Source organism: Coregonus lavaretus (assembly GCF_964263955.1).
Source record: "Coregonus lavaretus genome assembly, chromosome: 12".
NCBI classification, from domain to species: Eukaryota; Metazoa; Chordata; class Actinopteri; order Salmoniformes; family Salmonidae; genus Coregonus; species Coregonus lavaretus.
Genome location: NC_139999.1, coordinates 17,809,781 through 17,832,510, shown reverse-complemented (window position 1 = coordinate 17,832,510; position 22,730 = coordinate 17,809,781). Strand labels below are relative to the sequence as shown.

General features: G+C 44.7%; 1 protein-coding gene across 2 annotated transcripts in view; it reads right to left on the bottom strand.

Annotated features, from left to right (window-relative positions):
• Positions 1–22,730, bottom strand: part of LOC311139054 (inositol 1,4,5-trisphosphate-gated calcium channel ITPR1-like) — a gene marked incomplete at both ends in the record, with an annotated part of 129,615 nt that overhangs the window by 61,011 nt on the left and 45,874 nt on the right. The window contains 5 exons of one of the 2 annotated variants that reach the window (XM_084173906.1): positions 4,497–4,684; positions 7,585–7,714; positions 15,286–15,333; positions 16,284–16,325; positions 22,674–22,709. In XM_084173906.1, the coding sequence (XP_084030032.1) occupies positions 4,497–4,684; positions 7,585–7,714; positions 15,286–15,333; positions 16,284–16,325; positions 22,674–22,709 (444 nt within the window). Of the gene's footprint in view, positions 1–4,496; positions 4,685–7,578; positions 7,715–15,285; positions 15,334–16,283; positions 16,326–22,673; positions 22,710–22,730 lie in introns of both variants that reach the window. The other variant, XM_084173907.1, reaches the window with a different exon arrangement.

Sequence of the window (22,730 nt, the reverse complement as noted above, 5' to 3'; positions counted from 1 at the left end):
TGCAAATCAATTTATAACATTTTTGACATGCTTTTTTCTGGATTTTTGTTTTGTTATTCTGTCTCTCACTGTTCAAATAAACCTACCATTAAAATGATAGACTGATCATTTCTTTGTCAGTGGGCAAACGTACAAAATCAGCAAGGGATCAAATACTTTTTTCCCTCACTGTATATCTTGGGTACATAATAAAATGTCATAGTCTGCAACAATAACACAACATGGAGGGAAGATTAATATTTTTCTCTATGGGAAAATTGCAGGGATTCATTATACACTCTGAAAAAAAAAAAGGTGCTATCTAGAACCTTAAAGGGTTCTTCAGCTGTCCCCATAGGATAACCCTTTGAAGAACCCATTTTGGTTGCAGGTTGAACCCTTTTGGTTGCAGCTACATGGCACCCAAAAGGGTTCTACCTGGAACCAAAAAGGGTTCTACCTGGAACCAAAAAGGGTTATCCTATGGGGACAGCCGAAGAACCCTTTTGGAACCTTTTTTCTAAGAGCGTAGACTAGGCATTAAGGTGCATTTACTAGGTGATAGTACTTGTGCATTGCTAAGTGTAATTTACACCAGCATGGCTGTGGTGGTGAGCTTATTTATCCCTGGGCCCTTGGTATGCACCATCAACCTGCTGATTTCTTCTTCCAGGAAACCACCAGCTTATCCTTTTCTCTGCAACAGATTAGACCCTGCCTGCAGGGCCCACTGGGTGCACTATGCTCTCTGTATCAAAGGCCCCCCGAGGTCCCTGTCGTCCGTGGAGCTATCCATCACATACAGTAGTCTGGGCCCCGCCCCGGGCATCTCTCCCCAATGTTGGGCAAAGGGGCCTCCTCTATAAAAAAACACAAGGTCATTCCTCTCTTTCTCTTTGTTATTTTTCTCCCTTCACTGCTGTGCTGGCTCTTGGCATCAACAAGGGGCAGTTATGTAAGCTCTATTTATATTGCAGGCTCCCGCGCTCCCTCCCTCCCTTCCTCCCTTCCTCAGTGAGCGACAGAGCCCTGGCTGTAATCATTGGAGGGCTCCTGCACCGTACCGTGCCCACCAGCCAGTAACCAACGAGACCCACTCTCTCACAAGGCCCGGTCACAAACAGTATAAGAGGATAGAAAAACAAACAAATCAACCAACCAGTATCCAATTACAACCCCTGCCAGCCACTGCCATCAGCATGGTGGAATTGTAGGGGGGAGTTCAGGAGAGTTTGGAACAGTGAGTACGTTTACATGCACACTAATAACACAATATTAAACTGATTACAGCAGTAGGCCGAGAATGGCATTAGTCATGTAAACACTTTACTCTTAATTGCCGTAAAGTCATAATCAGCATACACCGATTAAAACACCTGGATTTCTATGCAATCTTTTGAAGTATTAGGAACACCTTAATCGGAGTTCCAGCGGTGTATTTGATCTGCGCATGTGCCAGCACCGGCAGCGTGAGCTTCCTCTTTTTTTGTGTGGCGTGACCTGCTAGCTCTATGAAATGACAGGTCAGTCAGAAGGCAGAGTCGATCATTATCATCAAAATGAGATGTCAGTTTCCAGCCTCCCGTCCAACGCCCCCTCTCCCTCTGACATTTCTATTTATACCTTTCTCTAGAACCTACAGGCCTGAAGGGTTTTAAAAATAGAACATAAGCTGGTTAGGCCTTTGAGAACTGATAATAAGACAGTGTTTCATCGTGCAAAGGACAATCAATTCAGACTATTAAAACAAGTCAAATACTGAACAATTACCTAATTTCAGTTTCTACAGAGGAGGAATTAAGTTAGTTATCCCTTGAAACAGCATAATGACCTCACCATAGCCTGCAGGCTGTTCTGCACACTGCCAGTGCTGTAATAGCCAATAGTGTGGGCATCAACTTCCAGCGTGGGTCAGATAGCCTTCCAAACAGAGCAAGCAGCGTCACAATCCAATTGGCAGTAGTCACTACTGTCTGACCTATCTGGATGTCTACGCTGGAGCAGAGCCTTACATTGACTAGAAGGCTCTGGACTGGAGTAGCCACAGGTGATTGATATCTCCATACAGGTGACCACCAGTAGCCAATGTACAGTCAAAGCCTCTGCTTCCTTGCTCCTGTGGGTTGGTTGGCTCAATGCTACAGCCTTAGCCTGCCTGGGTCGCAAAGTAAAAGTAGTGTCCTCTTATTTCTTAGTCTTAAAAATCAGGATACTTTTTTTGTTTGTTTTGATTCTATAACAATTTGAAAGGGGGAGGGGCCTGACACGCCTCTGGGTTTTCTACCTCTCCTGCACATGCTCTTTTCATTTGCCTTTTAAACTCGTATCATATTATTTTATATGTTCTTGTGTGCAAATTGAAATAAATACATAAAATAAATATAATAATGTTAACAAATTCTGGAGACCTGCAAAAAGGTGAATCTGACTTTCTTATGACGCTTCTTCTGTTCGATTTGTCCAATTCCTTCCCAGGAGAGAGAAAAGCCTGAAAAGGGCATTAAGGGGTTAAAACACTATCTCATAGAACATGTTTCATGTTCACAAAATGGTGTGACTGACTGCCCATAACATTTCTAAAAGGGGAGTCAAATGGATTACAAACAATGAAAGCCATAATTACAGCTGGGCTTAAAGCCCAACTACAAAAGCCATGTAAGTGTCAGCCATCTTGTAAGAACTCTGAGTAATGTTTCAGCAGGAGCCTCCATTGCCAGTTCTCATTAGTATGGTGAGCAGATAATCAGTGGGCATGTTAATTAAGAAAGTGAATCTCCCCAGTGTTGGGAGCATGCAGAGGAGAGGGCTGCAGAGGGCCTGGCCCATTTCTCTTTGTTTTCACTAACACACTTCCTCTTTCCCCCTGCAGGGCTGGCACATACAGCTCAGGGCTGCAGCTCACCTCAACTCCTTCACTTTCGTCCTTCATACTACTGGCCCTTACTACTCCTTCCCTACCTCTTTCCCGTTGGCCCGGCGACTGCCCAAGATTACCACAAAAAATTGGACAACAAGAGCCTTTTTTGTCGTTGAAGACGGGTCTAGCATTATCTAAGAGACAGAAATGTGATGCGACTGCTGACATGATTCACTCAGAACCATACGTGATCCTGCAACAAAGCTCACTTGTCCCCTGCAAATTGAGAGCGAAAAAACTAACTGGGATTATGAAAACGAGAAGCCCTGTGTGAAGTTGTGCAGGCTCCTTGGCTACAATGAGAGAACCCCACCCCCTCCAAATAATACATTATCCTGCCAATCTCTTTCCCTGACTACTACCTGTAATACTTTCCTGCAGGGAGGTCCTTTCCAAGGCCCCAGAGGGGGTGAAGGATAGCATAATGGTGCTTAAGAGTGGGAGTAAATTAGATTTTAAAACATTATAACCGAATACGCTTTAACTAAAAAAGGCAGGCATGAGGACCAGCAATCCCCTTACAATAGAAGTCTCAATGAGTAATGGCAGTAATTCCCTTGCTCAACTCTCACACACACCCACACTGCAGTGAGAAACTCTTCTCAATGAACACTCTTGCATGAGGTTGGCAACCACCAACCAAACACACACACACACAACAAAGATTACTTTGCAAATATTAACCCAAACTTCACAGGGAACATCGCCACGATGCCAAAAGAAAGACACACTCATGGCACTGTTGTCAACTATCAGCAAAAGAGGAAGACATGTAGCCTACCTCACAGGCCTGACGAGGCCTTTGAACCCTAACCTGACCACAACACTCCATAGATCTACATACAAACAGCTGCCCTGGGTGTGTATGTGTGTGTGATATGTGGATCTGTGTGAGGTGAGACAGTGGGATGGAGGACTACAAACTAGGGTGTGGCTTTTCTACAGGTGTCTGGTCTGTCTGGAACATTGGGGCTCCCAGGGCTGCTCCTCCTCTATACACCTTCCCTTGTTCTGACAGCACAGTGAGACCCAGTTAATAAGGCACTGTGGTCTCTGCATTATTCATCCAGTGACATGCTGTGGTTATGTAACAGGAGTCATGTGTGAGGGCCTTTGAGTAAACTGCCTGTGCTGTGGGAAGCCAAGCCAAGGTTCATCAGGTAAACCACTATACAAATACAAGCCCTATTATGCAACAGGCCTGTTTATGCATTAGCTCACACAGAGATAAACATACACACACACACACACACAAAACGCAGGCGCAAAGTAAGAAAATGTAACTGCCCAACAATCAGCCACCCCGCTCCCCCCCACTTTCCCCATGTCCCTCTCTTAACCTTGCTGTGCAGTCAGAGAAGTAATTAGGTTTGTTGCCATAGCAACCCCTTCTGGCTGGCTGAGAGGAGGGGAGGTAGTGACGCATTGGGGAGCTACTCAGAGCTCAGAGCTTGGACCTCTCCCAGCAGACAGACCATTAGTTCCTGCTCTGCCTCCACTTCCTGCTCTCCTCCTCTGGGCCCAGTCTCTCCCACTCTACCTCTTCTCTAACATGTTCTACTCATATCACATTGTGCCCCTGGCACGGGTTAACTCTCACCTGGATGACCGTGTTCCCGCCCTCCAGCAGGGCGATGGCCAATAGGATGCTCTCCTGGAAGATACGGTCGCTCGTGGCATTCATGATGAGGTCGATTACCAGGTCGGATGCACCCTCTTTATCCAGACGGCACTGGACCTCATGCAGGGTCAGCTCCCCTCGGGCCGCGGCCGCCCCTGAACTCACCACTGGGGAAGGACAGGGAGAGAGAGACGGGAGAGAGAGCGAGACGGGGAGAGAGAGCGAGAGAGAGACGGGGAGAGAGAGACGGGGAGAGAGAGACGGGGAGAGAGGGACGGGGAGAGAGGGACGGGGAGAGAGAGACGGGGAGAGAGAGACGGGGAGAGCGCCATCAAGAGCCAGAACAAGGAGGAAAGACATACATACAGGAGAACCTGTCACTGTAAATGAGAGTAAAAGTACAATTCCATCATCTCACAGGGATTTCCTCACTCAAGAGGATTGCCAGATGGGCAGATTAAAGAGATCCGTCTGTCTCTTTCCTGTTCATTGATTCACTGCATCATTTGCTTATTATATCATTTAATGAGATGAATCTTGATGGATATGATCTCTAAACTAAACCAAAAACAGGATGCCAAAAGTATAGTGAAGATCATTCCATGTCTTGAAAATAGCTGTATTTCCTAGCTAAGACTAGCTAGCCTTGTCCAGTGAGGACACCTGCTCCAGCCACACAAGGAAGCAGATGTGTGATAATGTTACCCAGAGGGCCACTCTCTGGCTGTGGGAGCAGGTGTCCACACTCCACAAAACATTATAATCTAGAGCCCGTCTCTCTGGTCGCCTGGCAACAGCACGGCTTGGCTCAGTCAGAGGAGATTGCTCAAATGCTGAGGGACAGAGCCTGGGTCCAAAGTCTTAATGGAGGACATGGGTGGGCAGGCAGGCAGACAGGAGCGTGAACAGGAAGGAACTCATTCCTATTCTCCAGGCATGGAGAAGAGACCAACCATGACTCATCACCCTGATTAGAGTCTGGACCACTTCAACATGCTTTAATACTCTGAGGTATTGAGATGTACAGTGGGGTCCCTTGATAAAGATGAGCTATATTGTATACAATATATATATATATATATATATATATATATATATATATATATATATATATATATATATATATATATATATATATATACACAATTGCACAGAGAAAAATATTTTGTTTAACAAGTAAAAAATACAATCTCAAAAAGATAGTGGTCAAAATGATTGGATCCCCCTGTTTTCAATACTCCAGCACCCTCCCCTTGCGAGGGTAACAACACAGCCTTTTTCTAAAATGTTTTATGAGATTAGAGAACACATTGGGAGGGGTCTTAGACCATTCCTCCATACAGATACTTTCCAGATCCTTGACATCCTTCGACTGTGCTTATGGACTGCCCTCTTCAAGTCAAACCACAGGTTTTCAATTTAGTTCAAGTCCAGAGACTAAGAAGGCCATTGCAAAATATATACTTTTTGTCAATTAACCATTTCTTTATGGTTTTTGATGTGTGCATGGGGTTATTGTCTATCTGGAAGATCCACTTCCGGCCAAGTTTCAGCCTCCTGGCAGAGGCAACCAGATACTTGGTAAAGTTCATGATGCCGTTGACCTTAATAAAGCCCCCAGTACCAGCAGAAGAAAAATAGCCCCATAACATCAAAGATCCACCACCATATTTTACAGTAGGGATTAAATATTTTTTGCACATGCATTGTTCTTTCGAAGGCCAAACCAACTGCTGGTGTGGGAAAGACCTCTATTTTCGTTTCACATGCCAAAGCAGTTGTAAACTCCAGGCGGAGCTATGGTCAGATGACATGAAAATAGATATCTTTGGCCACGGACACCAATGGTGGGTTTGGCCTTCGAAAGAACAATGTGTTCTCCCTCCCAATGAGTTCTTCAATCTCATAAAACATTTTAGAAAATGGCTCAGTGTCGTTATCCTTGCAAGGGGAGGCTGCTGGAGTATTAATTTTGACCCTGATCTTTTTCAGATTTTGTTTTATTACTTGTTAAACAAAATATATTTCTCTGATCAATTGTATTAGTATAAAATAATAATTGATTTTTTACCCCCAATTTCGTGATATCCAATTGCGATATTGTCTAATCGCTGCAACTCCCCAACGGGATCGGGAAAGGTGAAGGTCGAGTCATGCGTCCTCCGAAACATGAACTGCCTAACCGCGCTTCTTAACACCCGCCTGCTTAACCCGGAAGCCAGCCGCACCAATGTGTCAGAGGAAACAGCCTGCAGGCACCCTGCCCGGCACAAGGAGTTGCTAGAGCACGATAAGCCAAGTAAAGCCTCCCCTAACCCGGATGACGCTGGGTCGAACCCGGGTCTGTGGTGACGCCTCAAGCAATGCGACGCAGTGGCATAGACCGCTGCGCCACTCGGGAGGCCCCAAAATAATTGCATTTTTAACTGCCAAAATATAGGAAACACCAACATAAAGTGTCTTAATAGGGCGTTGGGCCACCACGAGCCAGAACAGCTTTAATGCAATTTGGCATTGATTCTACAAGTGTCTGGAACTCTATTAGAGGGATGCAACACCATTCTTCTACAAGAAATTCCATAATTGTTGATGGTGGTGGAAAACGCTCTCAGCGGCGCTCCAGAATCTCCCACAAGTGTTCAATTGGGTTTAGATCTGGTGACCGAGGCTGCCATGGAATATAGTTTACATCGTTTTCATGCTCATCAAACCATTCAGTGACCACTCGTGCCCTGTGGATGGGGGCATTTTCATCCTGTGGGGGCATAGACATGGTAGCCAAAATAATGGCCTGCCCAGCATGATGGGATGTTAATTGTTTAATTAACTCAAGAATCTCACCTGTGTGGAAGCACCTGCTTTCAATATCCTTTGTATCCCTCATTTACTCAAGTGTTTCCTTTATATTGTCAGTTACCTGTAGTTCAGTATTTGTGTTATTTATTTTATAATATTTTTTTTCTCATCTTTATCAAGGGATCCAATAATTCCGGACCCCACTGTATATGTCAGCCAGTTCAGACAAACAGATACAGAGTGACACAGAGATACAGAGACAGACAGGTACCTGCTCGAGGTTTCCCTTCTGTTCCAGGGGGGACAGGACCATTGATGAACGTCGTCACACTGTCTCTTCTGGCCGCAGGCTTGATGTTCCCATAGTAACGATTCACCAGAATCTGCCTCAGGGCTTCACCCTGGTGGAAAGAGGTGATGTCAGAGGATGGAGCCTACATCATCATCATGAGATAAACCCTAGAGTCGATTTCTGCGCCCCCGTGGAAATCAAATTAGCATAAAAAAAAAATCCCCATTAAAATCTGTCAGTTTAAACTAGAGATATCTTTTTGTTTTTGCATTGGATGCGTCTCAATCCACCGCACCACTTCCGCATCTGTGGTGAAAGGTGAAAGAGCTAGAGCGTCTGAACGATTTGGCCTACAAACTATTATGACCCCTCTATGGAAAGATGAGACGGTCACGAACACGATGGTGTTCTCTGTTTTGCTCCACAAGTTCTTGGGACTCATCTCAAGTCGGTACAGCCGATCTGCCAACTTCTGACAGTAGTGGCCGAACAGTTGGGCTACATACTAATATGACCCCTCTGTGGAAAGGTGAGACTCTCACGAACACGTACAATTGAAGTCAGAAGTTTACATACACTCAGGTTGGAGTCATTAAAACTTGTTTTTCAACCACTCCAAACATTTCTTGTTAACAAACTATAATTTTGGCAAGTCGGTTGGGACATCTACTTTGTGCATGACACAAGTAATTTTTCCAACAATTGTTTATTTCACTTATAATTCACTGTATCACAATTCCAGTGGGTCAGAAGTTTACATACAATAAGTTGAAAATTCCAGAAAATGATGTCATGGCTTTAGAAGCTTCTGATAGGCATTTGAGTCAATTGGAGGTGTACCTGTGGATGTATTTCAAGGCCTACCTTCAAACTCAGTGCATTTTTGCTTGACATCATGGGAAAATCTAAAGAAATCAGCCAAGACCTCAGAAAAAAAATTGTAGACCACCACAAGTCTGGTTCATCCTTGGGAGCAATTTCCAAACGCCTGAAGGTACCACGTTCATCAGTACAAACAATAGTACGCAAGTGTAAACACCAAGGGACCACGCAGCCTTCATACCGCTCAGGAAGGAGACGCGTTCTGTCTCCTAGAGATTAACATACTTTGGTGCGAAAAGTGCAACTCAATCCCAGAACAACAGCAAAGGACCTTGTGATGATGCTGGAGGAAAAAGGTACAAAAGTATCTATATCCAGAGTAAAACGAGTCCTATATCGACATAACCTGAAAGGCCGCTCAGCAAGGAAGAAGCCACTGCTCCAAAACCGCCATAAAAAAGCCAGACTACGGTTCGCAACTGCACATGGGGACAAAGATCGTACTTTTCGGAGAAATGTCCTCTGGTCTGATGAAACAAAAATAGAACTGTTTGGCCATAATGACCATCGTTATGTTTGGAGGAAAAAGGGGGAACTTGCAAGCTGAAGAACACCATTCCAACCGTGAAGCACGGGGGTGGCAGCATCATGCTGTGGGGGTGCCTTGCTGCAGTTCACAAAATAGATGGCATCATGAGGAAGGAAAATGATGTGGATATATTGAAGCAACATCTCAAGATATCAGTCAGGAAGTTAAAGCTTGGTCGCAAATGGCTCTTCCAAATGGACAATGAACTCAAGCATACTTCCAAAGTTGTGGCAAAATGGCTTAAGGACAACAATGTCAAGGTATTGGAGTGGCCATCACAAAGCCCTGGCCTCAATCCTATAGAACATTTGTGGGCAGAACTGAAAAAGCGTGTGCGAGCAAGGAAGCCTTACAAACCTGACTCAGTTACACCAGCTCTGTCAGGAGGAATGGGCCAAAATTCACCCAACTTATTGTGGGAAGCTTGTGGAAGGCTACCCGAAAAGTTTGACCCAAGTTAAACAATTTAAAGGCAATGCTACCAAATACTAATTGAGTGTATGTAAACTTCTGACCCACTGGGAATGTGATGAAAGAAATAAAAGCTTAAATAAATCACTCTCTGCTATTATTCTGACATTTCACATTCTTAAAATAAAGTGGTGATCCTAACTGACCTAAGACAGGGAATTTTTACTAGAATTAAATGTCAGTAATTGTGAAAAACTGAGTTTAAATGTATTTGGCTATGGTGTATGTAAACTTCCGACTTCAACTGTACATGTCGGTTGTTTTGCTCTAGGATACCTCACAAGACTTGTCTGAAGTCCCCCGGTACCAGTTGAAAAAATTTATGGAAGTATATACAGTATGGAGACTGATTAGTGCCAAAAATAAGGGGTTAAATACATGTAAAAAAAAATATATATATATATATATTATTGATCTACCTTATACTGTGGCTTGCGAAAGTATTCTCCCCCTTGGCATCTTTCCTATTTTGTTGCCTTACAACCTGGATTTAAATTGATTTTGGGGGGTTGTATCATTTGATTTACACAACATGCCTACCACTTTGAAGATGCAACATATTTTTTACTGTGAAACAAGCAAAAAATAAGACAAAAAAACAGAAAACTGGAGCGTACATACAGTGGGGAAAAAAAGTATTTAGTCAGCCACCAATTGTGCAAGTTCTCCCACTTAAAAAGATGAGAGAGGCCTGTAATTTTCATCATAGGTACACGTCAACTATGACAGACCAAATGAGGATTTTTTTCTCCAGGAAATCACATTGTAGGATTTTTTATGAATTTATTTGCAAATTATGGTGGAAAAGAAGTATTTGGTCAATAACAAAAGTTTCTCAATACTTTGTTATATACCCTTTGTTGGCAATGACACAGGTCAAACGTTTTCTGTAAGTCTTCACAAGGTTTTCACACACTGTTGCTGGTATTTTGGCCCATTCCTCCATGCAGATCTCCTCTAGAGCAGTGATGTTTTGGGGCTGTCGCTGGGCAACACGGACTTTCAACTCCCTCCAAAGATTTTCTATGGGGTTGAGATCTGGAGACTGGCTAGGCCACTCCAGGAACTTGAAATGCTTCTTACGAAGCCACTCCTTCGTTGCCCGGGCGGTGTGTTTGGGATCATTGTCATGCTGAAAGATCCAGCCACGTTTCATCTTCAATGCCCTTGCTGATGGAAGGAGGTTCACTCAAAATCTCACGATACATGGCCCCATTCATTCTTTCCTTTACACGGATCAGTCGTCTTGGTCCCTTTGCAGAAAAACAGCCAAAGCATGATGTTTCCACCCCCATGCTTCACAGTAGGTATGGTGTTCTTTGGATGCAACTCAGCATTCTTTGTCCTCCAAACACGACGAGTTGAGTTTTTACCAAAAAGTTATATTTTGGTTTCATCTGACCATATGACATTCTCCCAATCCTCTTCTGGATCATCCAAATGCACTCTAGCAAACTTCAGACGGGCCTGGACATGTACTGGCTTAAGCAGGGGGACACGTCTGGCACTGCAGGATTTGAGTCCCTGGCGGCGTAGTGTGTTACTGATGGTAGGCTTTGTTACTTTGGTCCCAGCTCTCTGCAGGTCATTCACTAGGTCCCCCCGTGTGGTTCTGGGATTTTTGCTCACCGCTCTTGTGATCATTTTGACCCCACGGGGTGAGATCTTGCGTGGAGCCCCAGATCGAGGGAGATTATCAGTGGTCTTTTATGTCTTCCATTTCCTAATAATTGCTCCCACAGTTGATTTCTTCAAACCAAGCTGCTTACCTATTGCAGATTCAGTCTTCCCAGCCTGGTGCAGGTCTACAATTTTGTTTCTGGTGTCCTTTGACAGCTCTTTGGTCTTGGCCATAGTGGTGTTTGGAGTGTGACTGTTTGAGGTTGTGGACAGGTGTCTTTTATCCTGATAACAAGTTCAAACAGGTGCCATTAATACAGGTAACGAGTGGAGGACAGAGGAGCCTCTTAAAGAAGAAGTTACAGGTCTGTGAGAGTTTGTAGGTGACCAAATACTTATTTTCCACCATAATTCGCAAATAAATTCATTAAAAATCCTACAATGTGATTTTCTGGAGAAAAAAATGCTCAATTTGTCTGTCATAGTTGACGTGTAACTATGATGAAAATTACAGGCCTCTCTCATCTTTTTAAGTGGGAGAACTTGCACAATTGGTGGCTGACTAAATACTTTTTTCCCCACTGTAACTATTCACCCCCCTAAAGTCAATACTTTGTAGAGCCACCTTTTTCAGCAATTACAGCGGCAAGTCTCTTGGGCCCCGTGTAGCTCAGTTGGTAGAGCATGGCGCTTGCAACGCCAGGGATGTGGGTTCGTTTCCCACGGGGGGGGGGCAGTATGAAAATGTATGCACTCATTAACTGTAAGTCACTCTGGATAAGAGCGTCTGCTAAATGACTAAAATGTAAAATGTATGTCTCTATAAGCTACTGGGATTTTTGCCCATTCTTCAAGGCAAAACTGCTCCAGCTCCTTCAAGTTGGATGGGTTCCGCTGGTGTACAGCAACCTTTAAGTCATACCACAGATTCTCAATTGGATTGAGGGCTTTGACTAGGCTATTCAAAGACATTTAAATGTTTCCCCTTAAAACACTCGAATGTTGCTTTAGCAGTATGCTTAGTGTCATTGTCCTGCTGGATGGTGAACCTCCGTCCCAGTCTCAAATCTCTGGAAGACTGAAAAAGGTTTCCCTCAAGAATTTCCCTGTATTTAGCGCCATCCATCATTCCTTCAATTCTGACCAGTTTCCCAGTCCCTGCAGATGAAAAACATCCCCACAGCATGATGCTGCCACCACCATGCTTCACTGTTGGTTTTCTCATGGTGATGAGAGGTGTTGGGTTTGCGGCAGACATAGCGTTTTTCTTGATGGCCAAAAAGCTCAATTTTTGTCTCATCTGACCAGAGTACCTTCTTCCATATGTTTGGGCAGTCTCCCACATGGCTTTTGGCGAGCACCAAACGTGTTTGTTTAAAGAAAAAAATAAGCAATGGCTTTTTTCTGGCCACTCTTCTGTAAAGCCCAGCTCTGTGGAGTGTACGGCTTAAAGTGGTCCTATGGAGAGATACTCCAATCTCCGCTGTGGAGCTTTGCAGCTCCTTCAGGGTTATCTTTGGTCTCTTTGTTGCCTCTCTGATTAATGCCCTCCTTGCCTGGTCCGTGAGTTTTGGTGGGCGACCATCTCTTTGCAGTTTTGTTGTAGTGCCATTTCTTTCCATTTTTTAATAATGGATTTAAATGGTGCTCTGTGGGATGTTCAAAGTTTCTGATATTTTTTTATAACCCAACCTTGATCTGTACTTCTCCACAACTTTGTCCCTGATCTGTTTGGAGAGCTCCTTGGTCTTCATGGTGCCACTTGCTTGGTGGTGCCTCTTGCTTAGTTGTGTTGCAGACTCTGGGGCTTTTCAGAACAGGTGTATATATACTGAGTTCATGTGACAGATCATGTTACACTTACAGTGAGGGAAAAAAGTATTTGATCCCCTGCTGATTTTGTATGTTTGCCCACTGACAAAGAAATGATCAGTCTATAATTTTAATGGTAGGTTTATTTGAACAGTGAGAGACAGAAAAATAACAAAAAAATCCAGAAAAACGCATGTCAAAAATGTTATAAATTGATTTGCATTTTAATGAGGGAAATAAGTATTGACCCCCTCTCAATCAGAAATATTTCTGGCTCCCAGGTGTCTTTTATACAGGTAACGAGCTGAGATTAGGAGCACACTCTTAAAGGGAGTGCTCCTAATCTCAGTGTGTTACCTGTATAAAAGACACCTGTCCACAGAAGCAATCAATCAGATTCCAAATTCTCCACCATGGCCAAGACCAAAGAGCTCTCCAAGGATGTCAGGGACAAGATTGTAGACCTACACAAGCCTGGAATGGGACCATCGCCAAGCAGCTTGGTGAGAAGGTGACAACAGTTGGTGCGATTATTCGCAAATGGAAGAAACACAAAATAACTGTCAATCTCCCTCAGCCTGGGGCTCCATACAAGATCTCACCTCGTGGAGTTGCAATGATCATGAGCACGGTGAGGAATCAGCCCAGAACTACACGGGAGGATCTTGTCAATGATCTCAAGGCAGCTGGGACCATAGTCACCAAGAAAACAATTGGTAACACACTACGCCGTGAAGGACTGAAATCCTGTCAAATCTTGGGTGAGAACCTCCTTCCCTCAGCCAGGGCATTGAAAATGGGTCGTGGATGGGTATTCCAGCATGACAATGACCCAAAACACACAGCCAAGGCAACAAAGGAGTGGCTCAAGAAGAAGCACATTAAGGTCCTGGAGTGGCCTTAATGGGATTTCTTAATCCCATAGAAAATCTGTGGAGGGAGCTGAAGGTTCGAGTTGGCAAACATCAGCCTCGAAACCTTAATGACTTGGAGAAGATCTGCAAAGAGGAGTGGGACAAAATCCCTCCTGAGATGTGTGCAAACCTGGTGGCCAACTACAAGAAACGTCTGACCTCTGTGATTGCCAACAAGGGTTTTGCCACCAAGTACTAAGACATGTTTTGCAGAGGGGTCAAATACTTATTTCCCTCATTAAAATGCAAATCAATTTATAACATTTTTGACATGCATTTTTCTGGATTTTTTTGTTGTTATTCTGTCTCTCACTGTTCAAATAAACCTACCATTAAAATTATAGACTGATCATTTCTTTGTCAGTTGGCAAACGTACAAAATCAGCAGGGGATCAAATAGTTTTTTTTTCCACACAGGTGGACTTTATTTAACTAATTGTGACTTTTGAAGTTAATTGGTTGCACCAGATCTTATTTAGGGGCTTCATAGCAAAGGGGGTGAATACATATGCACACACCACTTTTCCGTTATTTATATTTTAGAATTCTTTGAAATAAGTAGTTTTTTTCATTTCACTTCACCAATTTGGACTATTTTGTGTATGTCCATTACATGTATAAAAATACATTTAAATTACAGGTTGTAATGCACCAAAATAGGAAAAATGCCAAGGGGGATGAATACTTTTGCAAGGCACTGTATCTCTCAGATATAGGACAGACACTTCAGAACTATCTTCCTTTTGATTTTCTTTTGGGACTATCTGTTGTTCCATGTAGTGAATCTGGTATTCAATGCATTTGCATGGGCAAATAGCAGTAAGGCCAACTTAACATTCTCATCAAATATTTTTTAAATATATTTTTTTGATACTTCAAATGGGTCTTAAAATTCTAAATCAAATAGTTAAATGATCCTTGGTATGACCTTCTTAAAACAATTCCATATAGCTTAGCCTGGCAGTGACTCTCAAAAGAACACATACCTTCTCTCTCCTTCACCTCTGACTTCCTGCCCTGCTGAGTCAGCCTGTTTAAAGACTTGACCCCACTCATAACGCACATCTCACGGCATCTGGATGCCTAGAGGCCTCATAACTTGACCCCGCTGGGGTTTACTGCAGCCCAACCTCCTGTTATTTAGATATCTTACATCCAAACTGCAGTTCCATCGATACCTGGTATTGCATGAGCCTCGGAATGTTCCAATTCATATTTATACATATCAGTTTTGTATATTCCTCCTGAAACCCATTGACACCCACACCCAGTGGCCAGTTAGTTAGTAGTGGGGTAACCCTGTGAGTAGGTGGGCATGCTATGGAAGCAGCGTGGCTGCAGGCTAGGGCAGAGTGGTGCATCAGGACAACCAGCCCAGCCAGGGTGGGCCAGAGAGGGGGGGGGGTTGGGGGGGACACTGGACCGGACAGGATCAGACCAGACTGTACCTACCCTCCTCTGGTCCTCCAGTTGCTTCAGGGGCTGGTTGGGGTCAAGCTCCTGAGGGTGAGGTGAGTTAGCAGAAAGCAAATCAAGTCCAAAAAGGAAATTAGGGAAAACAAAAACAAAACAAAAGAGGGGTGTTAATACTGTGCACATTAGTCACTTTCCTGACATGCAGGGAACTGTGCCAAATGATATCATGCAGTTAACAGAGAAAAGGTGGGAGGTGTGTTGGGGTGGATGTGGGGTAGGAACGTAACCATGCAGGCTTAGAGTCTAAAAAAATACTAATAACATAAGGTGGCTTGCTGCCGGAACAAAAGGCCATTAATTTAAAACCCTTATCTCAGGATCGCTTTTCATTTGAAACACTTAAGTCGACAATGTTAAACAAGGCTTAAACGTTGCTGCTCACTCCTTTGATGTTGGGTAATTTCAACCAATAAACTGTACAACTCAGAGTGACTACCTTGTTACTTTGCAGTCGTCGCACAAATGAAACCATGTTAATTACGTATGGTAGCGAGAAGCTGCCAGGGGCAGAAACACAACTCAAGCCATGAGGAAAAAACCCAGCCCTATCCACGTTACATAATGGAGCCAGTGTAGTGTGCTATTAGCACTACGAACACAGTGTAAACCCATGTTCCCATCTGCCATTGAAAAACACCCAGCGCGCAGTTCCAAAACCCTGCAGAAAGAAAGTCAGGAAACTGGACTTCACTCAAAAACCTATGGCGGGATGGAGGGATGAACAGAGGGAGGGAGAGAGGGACAAACGTGTCAGTTCACAGTATTATAAAAAATCCACAGGCTGGAAACATTGGAGTGTGTTAAGTGTGTTTTTGTGAGTCGGCCCTGAAAAAGGAAAGACGCGGGGAGGTGTGATGACTACTGTAATGGAATGTGGCCACCACAACGTAGAGGATAGACAATCTACCATCTACAGTATATTCAACAACAACCCATATGCTGAGGCCCAGGGCCAATATGGGCGTTGAACTCACATCTGCAGCAGGAACTTCAGGCTCAGCCGGCGGAGGGGCCAGCTAATTGGATAGATAGATAAAAGGTCTGGGTTAGTCAAGATGTGGGTTAGACCACAGTTAGTCATGTTGTTGCTCCAAAGAGCAGAACTCTCCCTGAGCAAATTAACCTCAGGCTCTCAGGTCACCTGCCTCACAATGCAAACAGACCGATGCAAGGCCATGCCCGCTTTGCAAAGAAGCTCCCTGCCCGTCTGGCAGGTTACAGTTCATCGGTTGTCCTGTAATGTGCCCGACAGTAATAAAACCGCATGACTCATAGCCAGCCGCGGAGAAGCAAGGGGACAACAAACATGCCCTTATCTAACGTATCTATGCTAAGTTTCTGCTGTTATTGGAGCACTTGTCTGTGTCATCACTATTCTACGCTCCCTGTGTTCACATGCCAATGCTTTCACACAGTTGCTTGCATGGCAAAATTAACACCTTGACATAGGAGAACAAATGTACTGTTTAGTTGTTTATGTGAAAGGATTCGAAATGTCATGTTCTAACATGAAGGACATGAAGGACTAAGGACAAATCAGACTTGAAGGACAAAGGACAAATCAGACTTGCAGATATGGCTTTTAGTGATATGACGGAAGTACACCACATTACCAAAAGTATGTGGACACCTGCTAGTCGAACATCTCATTCCAAAATCATGGGCATTAATATGTAATAGGTCCCCCCTTTGCTACTATAACAGCCTCCACTCTTCTGGGAAGGCTTTCCACTAGATGTTGGAACATTGCTACAGGTACTTTCTTCCATTTAGCCAGAAGAGCATTAGTGAGGTCGGGCACTGATGTTGGGCGACTAGGCCTGGCTCGCAGTTGGCGTTCCAATTCATCCCAAATGTGTTCGATGGGCTTGAGGTCAGGGCTCTGTGCAGGCCAGTAAAGTTCTTCCACACCGATCCAGAATGTAATTGTATGCTGTAGCGTTAAGATTTCCCTTCACTGGAACTAAGGGGCCTAGCCCGAACCATGAAAAACAGCCCCATACTATTATTCCTCGTCCACCAAACTTTACAGTTGGCACTATGCATTCGGGCAGGTAGCGTTCTCCTGGCATCCACCAAACCTAGATTAGTCCGTCGGACTGCCAGATGGTGAAGCATGATTCATCACTCCAGAGAACGCATTTCCACTGCTCCAGAGTCCAATGGCGTCGAGCTTTACGCCACTCCAGCCGACACTTGGCATTACGCATGGTGATCTTAGGCTTGTGTTTGGCTGCTCGGCCATGGAAACCCATTTCATGAAGCTCCTGAAGAACAGTTCTTGTGCTGACGTTGCTTCCAGAGGCAGTTTGGAACTCGGTAGTGAGTGTTGCAACCGAGGACAGACTATTTTTACGTGCTACGCGCTTCAGCACTCGGCAGTCCCGTTCTGTGAGCTTGTGTGGCCTACCATTTCGCGGCTGAGCCGTTGTTGCTCCTAGACGTTTCCGCTTCACAATAACAGCACTTACAGTTGACCAGGGCAGAAATATGACAAACTGACTTGTTGGAAAGGTGGCATCCTATGACGGTGCCACGATGAAAGTCACTGAGCTCTTCAGTAAGGCCCTTCTACTGCCAATGTTTCTCTATGGAGATTGCATGGCTGTGTGCGAGATTTTATACACCTGTCAACAACGGGTGTGGCTGAAATAGCCGAATCCACTAATTTGAACGGGTGTCCACATACTTTTTATATATATAGTGTATTAGTGATACAGTGCATAATAATACATGCAAATTAAAACAACATGATGCATGATTACAAACATCACAAATAATAAAAACTAACACCTCAGCTGAGACTCATAGTCAATGTTTGGCAAAGCGATCAAGAAGAAAATATACATTTTATTTTCCGTGGCTGACTGCTAATATGAAATGCTTGCTTGAACACCTTGTTAAAAAGAACCTTTAGAAGGAGAGAGACTGAGTAGACGCATGTGGTACATTGAAATGGTGCAAAGTGAAAAGGCAGAGAGACAGATAGAAAGACCACAGTGGGGTTGACTCTGCCCCAGTAACCCAGTCATGCTGACTGAGTAATTGTGAGACTAGACAAGAATGTCCCATCATCAGGCCCCTCTTTACATAAAACATCAGGAATATCCACAGGAAAAAGGATGATGCATGCAAACAAGGCTCAAAGGTGTCTAATTCAATTAAAGCACAACGTCATAGAGTTAATTTCAAGTGCATTTCCCATTCGTCAACATTTTGAGTGGTGGAGAATGACAATCATTCCGGTCCTCATCGGAACCGATTGGTCTTCCATGTTCCAGTGAGCTGAAGGCTGGGGTCAACCTGCCCCAGTATCTGTGTTAGAGATGAGTATGACGTGCCTCCTCTAAAACGCCCAGGAAGCTCCGATTCAAACTCCAATTAGACAGCTCTGCAAGCGTTATAATGTCAAAATACATGAGTTACTCACCAAATATGTGAGTTTTGCTGAGCAACTATCGTCATATACTCCCATTACGGCCGGTCTGTACTTCTAAAAAAGGTCTAAATAAACATATACAAGCACGCACAGGTCAGAAGTCTTCAACAGCTCAATTCATTTGAGGTGCCGTAGAGCAATTTTTTCGGTTGCTTGTACATTTTTATTTAGACCTTTTTTAGAAGTACATACCGGGCGTAAATAGAGTAAATGAAGATAGTTGCTCAGCAAAACTCCATATTTGGTGAGTAACGAATGTATTTTGACATTCAAACACTTAGGATTATGTCTAATGGGAGTTTGAATCGGAGCTTCCTGGGCGTTAGAGACATCTTGAACACACAGTTACTGGGGCAGGGTCGCCCATAATTTCCCCATGGAACTGCTGGCATCAGCCCTAGACAGCTGGACCCATGACTGCCAGCATTGGTTCTACCGGTAAGTTTTCTCAGACTGTATGATGTCGACTATATAGCGGCATAGTGGGCTGAATCACTACAAACATAAGGTCATCTGTAAGTTACTGCCACATTTCAGCAACCACAGAGGTTCCACCGGTCTCTACACTTGTCTCAGGGTGTGCCTCAAAGGTCTGGAGTCAGAATCACACCAACCCCTTCTTCCTGTTTTATATAACCTGCCTGGCCTTTCGTCTAGTGACAGGTCATCGGCACCCCAGCAACAACTACCTGTCCCTGCCCCCATCCCCCGCTGATCCCCCTCATATCCCCTAGCATGGAAGATTACAGCCTAGAGATAGGCAGATAGAGGGAGAGGATAATCATAGGGGATAAAGGGGGGAGGACAGAGAGATGATTTCCTTTGTTCTTGTCTGACACCATTACATCAGTGGCCTTCCCTGGACCAGTAGTGGTTCTGAAACAGTTAACAGGTGTAGGATGTGCAGTGCCCCACATTCCTGCCCTCCCCTGCCCCGCTCCCTTGCTCGCCCCAGCGCCACCCAACACGAGGCACTGCCAGTCTCTCAGTAAACAGCGCCGCTGCACTTTTACTGGCAATTACTGCTGAAGGTCACATCAGTAGAGAGTCTGAATTCCAGGGGAAAAAATAACACTAGCTCTTATGTAACCACTGCTTGAGAGCTGGCGGGAGCCCAAGAATCGTGCAGGACGAAGGCAGGCTACATGGAAACTGGGACATAGCTGCACGGCCAGCAGAAATGCCTATAGTTCCCCCTGTTGGAGGAGATCAGAGAAACAACCAGGGTCCCCTCACCTCACACACACTGCAGCGGCTCTGAGGATAGCTGAGGACAAGCAGGGACATACTGAGGCAGAGAGGACACCAGCACTGAGTGATGCAGAACAGCCATGAGGGGAGAGAAGAGGGAGAGACTAAGAGAGAAAAAGATTGGTATAGAGAGAGAAATAGAGAGGGGGACAGAGAGAGTGAGTTTGCCAGGGATAATGAGACTATAGCGATCAGCTGACACGGACACACACAGTGAGGAAAGGGAGTGAAAGAGACACACAGACCGCCGTGCTCTCTACTGCATAGACATTATCTCCATGAAATAACCCCCCTTAGGCACAGAACATATTGCCAACCTAAAGCCATATCTCTGCTCTCTGTTGATCCTATTGCATCATCCCCACCCCCCTGACACCAACACACACAGACACAAACAGACAGACACACATGATCAGCCCTACAGTACCCAGTGCTTCCCAGATGAATAGGTAGAGTAGTGTTCTATATGGCAGGCCTCTCCTGTAGCCGGGGTACGCCACAGAGGAGCTGGCATGCCGGGCAGAGCAGAGATGCAGGCTGAACACAGGGCTTATTTAACAGCTAACTGACAGACAGCCCAGTGCTGCTGCTGCTGTTTCTGCCGTGGAGGGGAAGTGTGGGCTTTGGATCAGCATTGGGTCTGGGACACCGCGTCCCACAGGGGGCCCCTCCTGGGTCCATGCACGTGCCGGATGTGTCGGTGGGGTGTGCACATTCTTCAGACACTACGAATGGCAAGGGTCTGTTCAGACAACAAAGAAGTAGTCTATCTGTTCGCTCCCTTTCTTAGGAGGGGAAGCAGCCGGGGATTTCCATCACTGGATAACACTGAGGGAAGGAATGAAGGGAGGAATGGAGTGAGGAATGGAGGGAGGAAATAGAGATAGAAGACACTCATGTGAGCATGTGACCTCCTGGCAGACATACAGCTCAGAGCGTAGACTCTCCAACGGTCATTCTCTCCAACGGTCAGCGTAACTGATATCTGTGTTTACCTCTCCTTCTTATCAGTCTCTCTCACTCCCTTGTTTGCTTTCCTTTTTTTCTGAAAGGAAGTTAGTTTCTACTGCTGTAACTCATTACTTTATTGTGTACGTGCTCATTTACTGGACAATAAAAGTTGTGACTAGATGTTGTTGTGACCAAAAAGATAACGACAGTAATACTGCAACTAATACTAAACCTTCTAAAAAGGTAAAAAAAAAACAATACAATCTGTGGTTGAAGGCTGTGCTCTTAAATGTCATACCTTCTCAAGGTAGGCTTTGGTCAATGGGGTGTCCTGTACAGTCTGGTGCTTTGACGTTGATAAGGGGAATAATAATAATAGAACCACTTCTGAGCAAGAGAGGTGTTCTGTTCTATGACATCAGTCAGAATGTGGTGCCACATTAGCCCCTCCCATATGGCACTGTCCCCAGGCTTTCTGAAAGTCCCCTGACAGACGCAGTACAAGATGAAAGGGAAGAAAGAGGATATCTGCAGTTTCCACTTCCTCTAGGGCACGCACAGACACACTCCCTGATGTACATATATAATACACACGTGCAAAGCAAGCACACCTGCGCACACGAACACTCCGCTACCCTCTATGGATGTGGGGATGATCTGGTTTCCACCACTACATTTAAGGGATAGTTCCATGTGTATAAATACTCACACACCTGCTGTGGTAATGGTGGTGGGGTGCTTAGGGGCAACCACCCTGCCCCAGTCCCTCTGACCCCCCTCCAAAGAGAGACTGGGTATGATCAACACCCCAATACCAACCCTCCCTTGGCCCCACCCCCCCCTCGCTGCTCCCCCCGCAAGCCAAACCCTGGGCGTTGGCTCTTCATATCCTGCCTCTATTCAGATAAACTACCACTCTATCTAGCTTCAGTTCTGTGAGGAGAAAGTGGTGAATTAAGCTACAAACCGAATTTAACTTGTTTCAATGTTGCTTGCAGTTTGCACATAAAATATCTCCACTTTTCCAATTCAGAGGATTTATAAATATACTATATGGCGTAGCACTGCAAATGACTGGAAATGTCAAGTGACACAGTGCATAGAACACAACAAGAAAATAAAAATGAATAAATGCAATGTACACATGGTGAAAGGAATGGCACCATTAGGTATTTCACCACAGAAGTTCCAAAGATGCTAGGGCTAGTAAGTACATCATTATGACTGAACCACAACGCCATCACCATGTTCCAGTTTTTATGTCCTAAATGGCTACATCCACTGACATGTAGATTCGTTTTGAAATTGTGCGTTGTGGTCTGTCATTACACTCTGTGTGCACGTTTTCCTAAAATAAAAGATTCACAATGTGCAAGTCCAGTCTGAAAAGACACACTACCTCTGACACACTCATACAATATAAGTGTGCCTCTCAGTATACCACGACCAGCAACTAAACTTCAAGCAGATGACTACAATAAAGACACATAGCAGTATGGCAAGCTTGCAACAGTACCAGACAGTGCTTAGCATGCTAGTGGTGGCACAGTTACACAGTACAACACACGGCAACTGGCAGCTACTCTGACAGGCACAGAGAGAGCATGGGGAAGAGTTCACTGGGGTCAGCAGCACATAAGACAGCAAAACTTCTTGCACAGGCGCATCTAGCTACACCACTAGCATGAGACAGAAATCAAACGAAAGAAGGAAAATTATCAACCTCAGCCACATCCATCTCATCATCAAAGGCAATGTGCTGGAAGAGAAGAGTATTGAG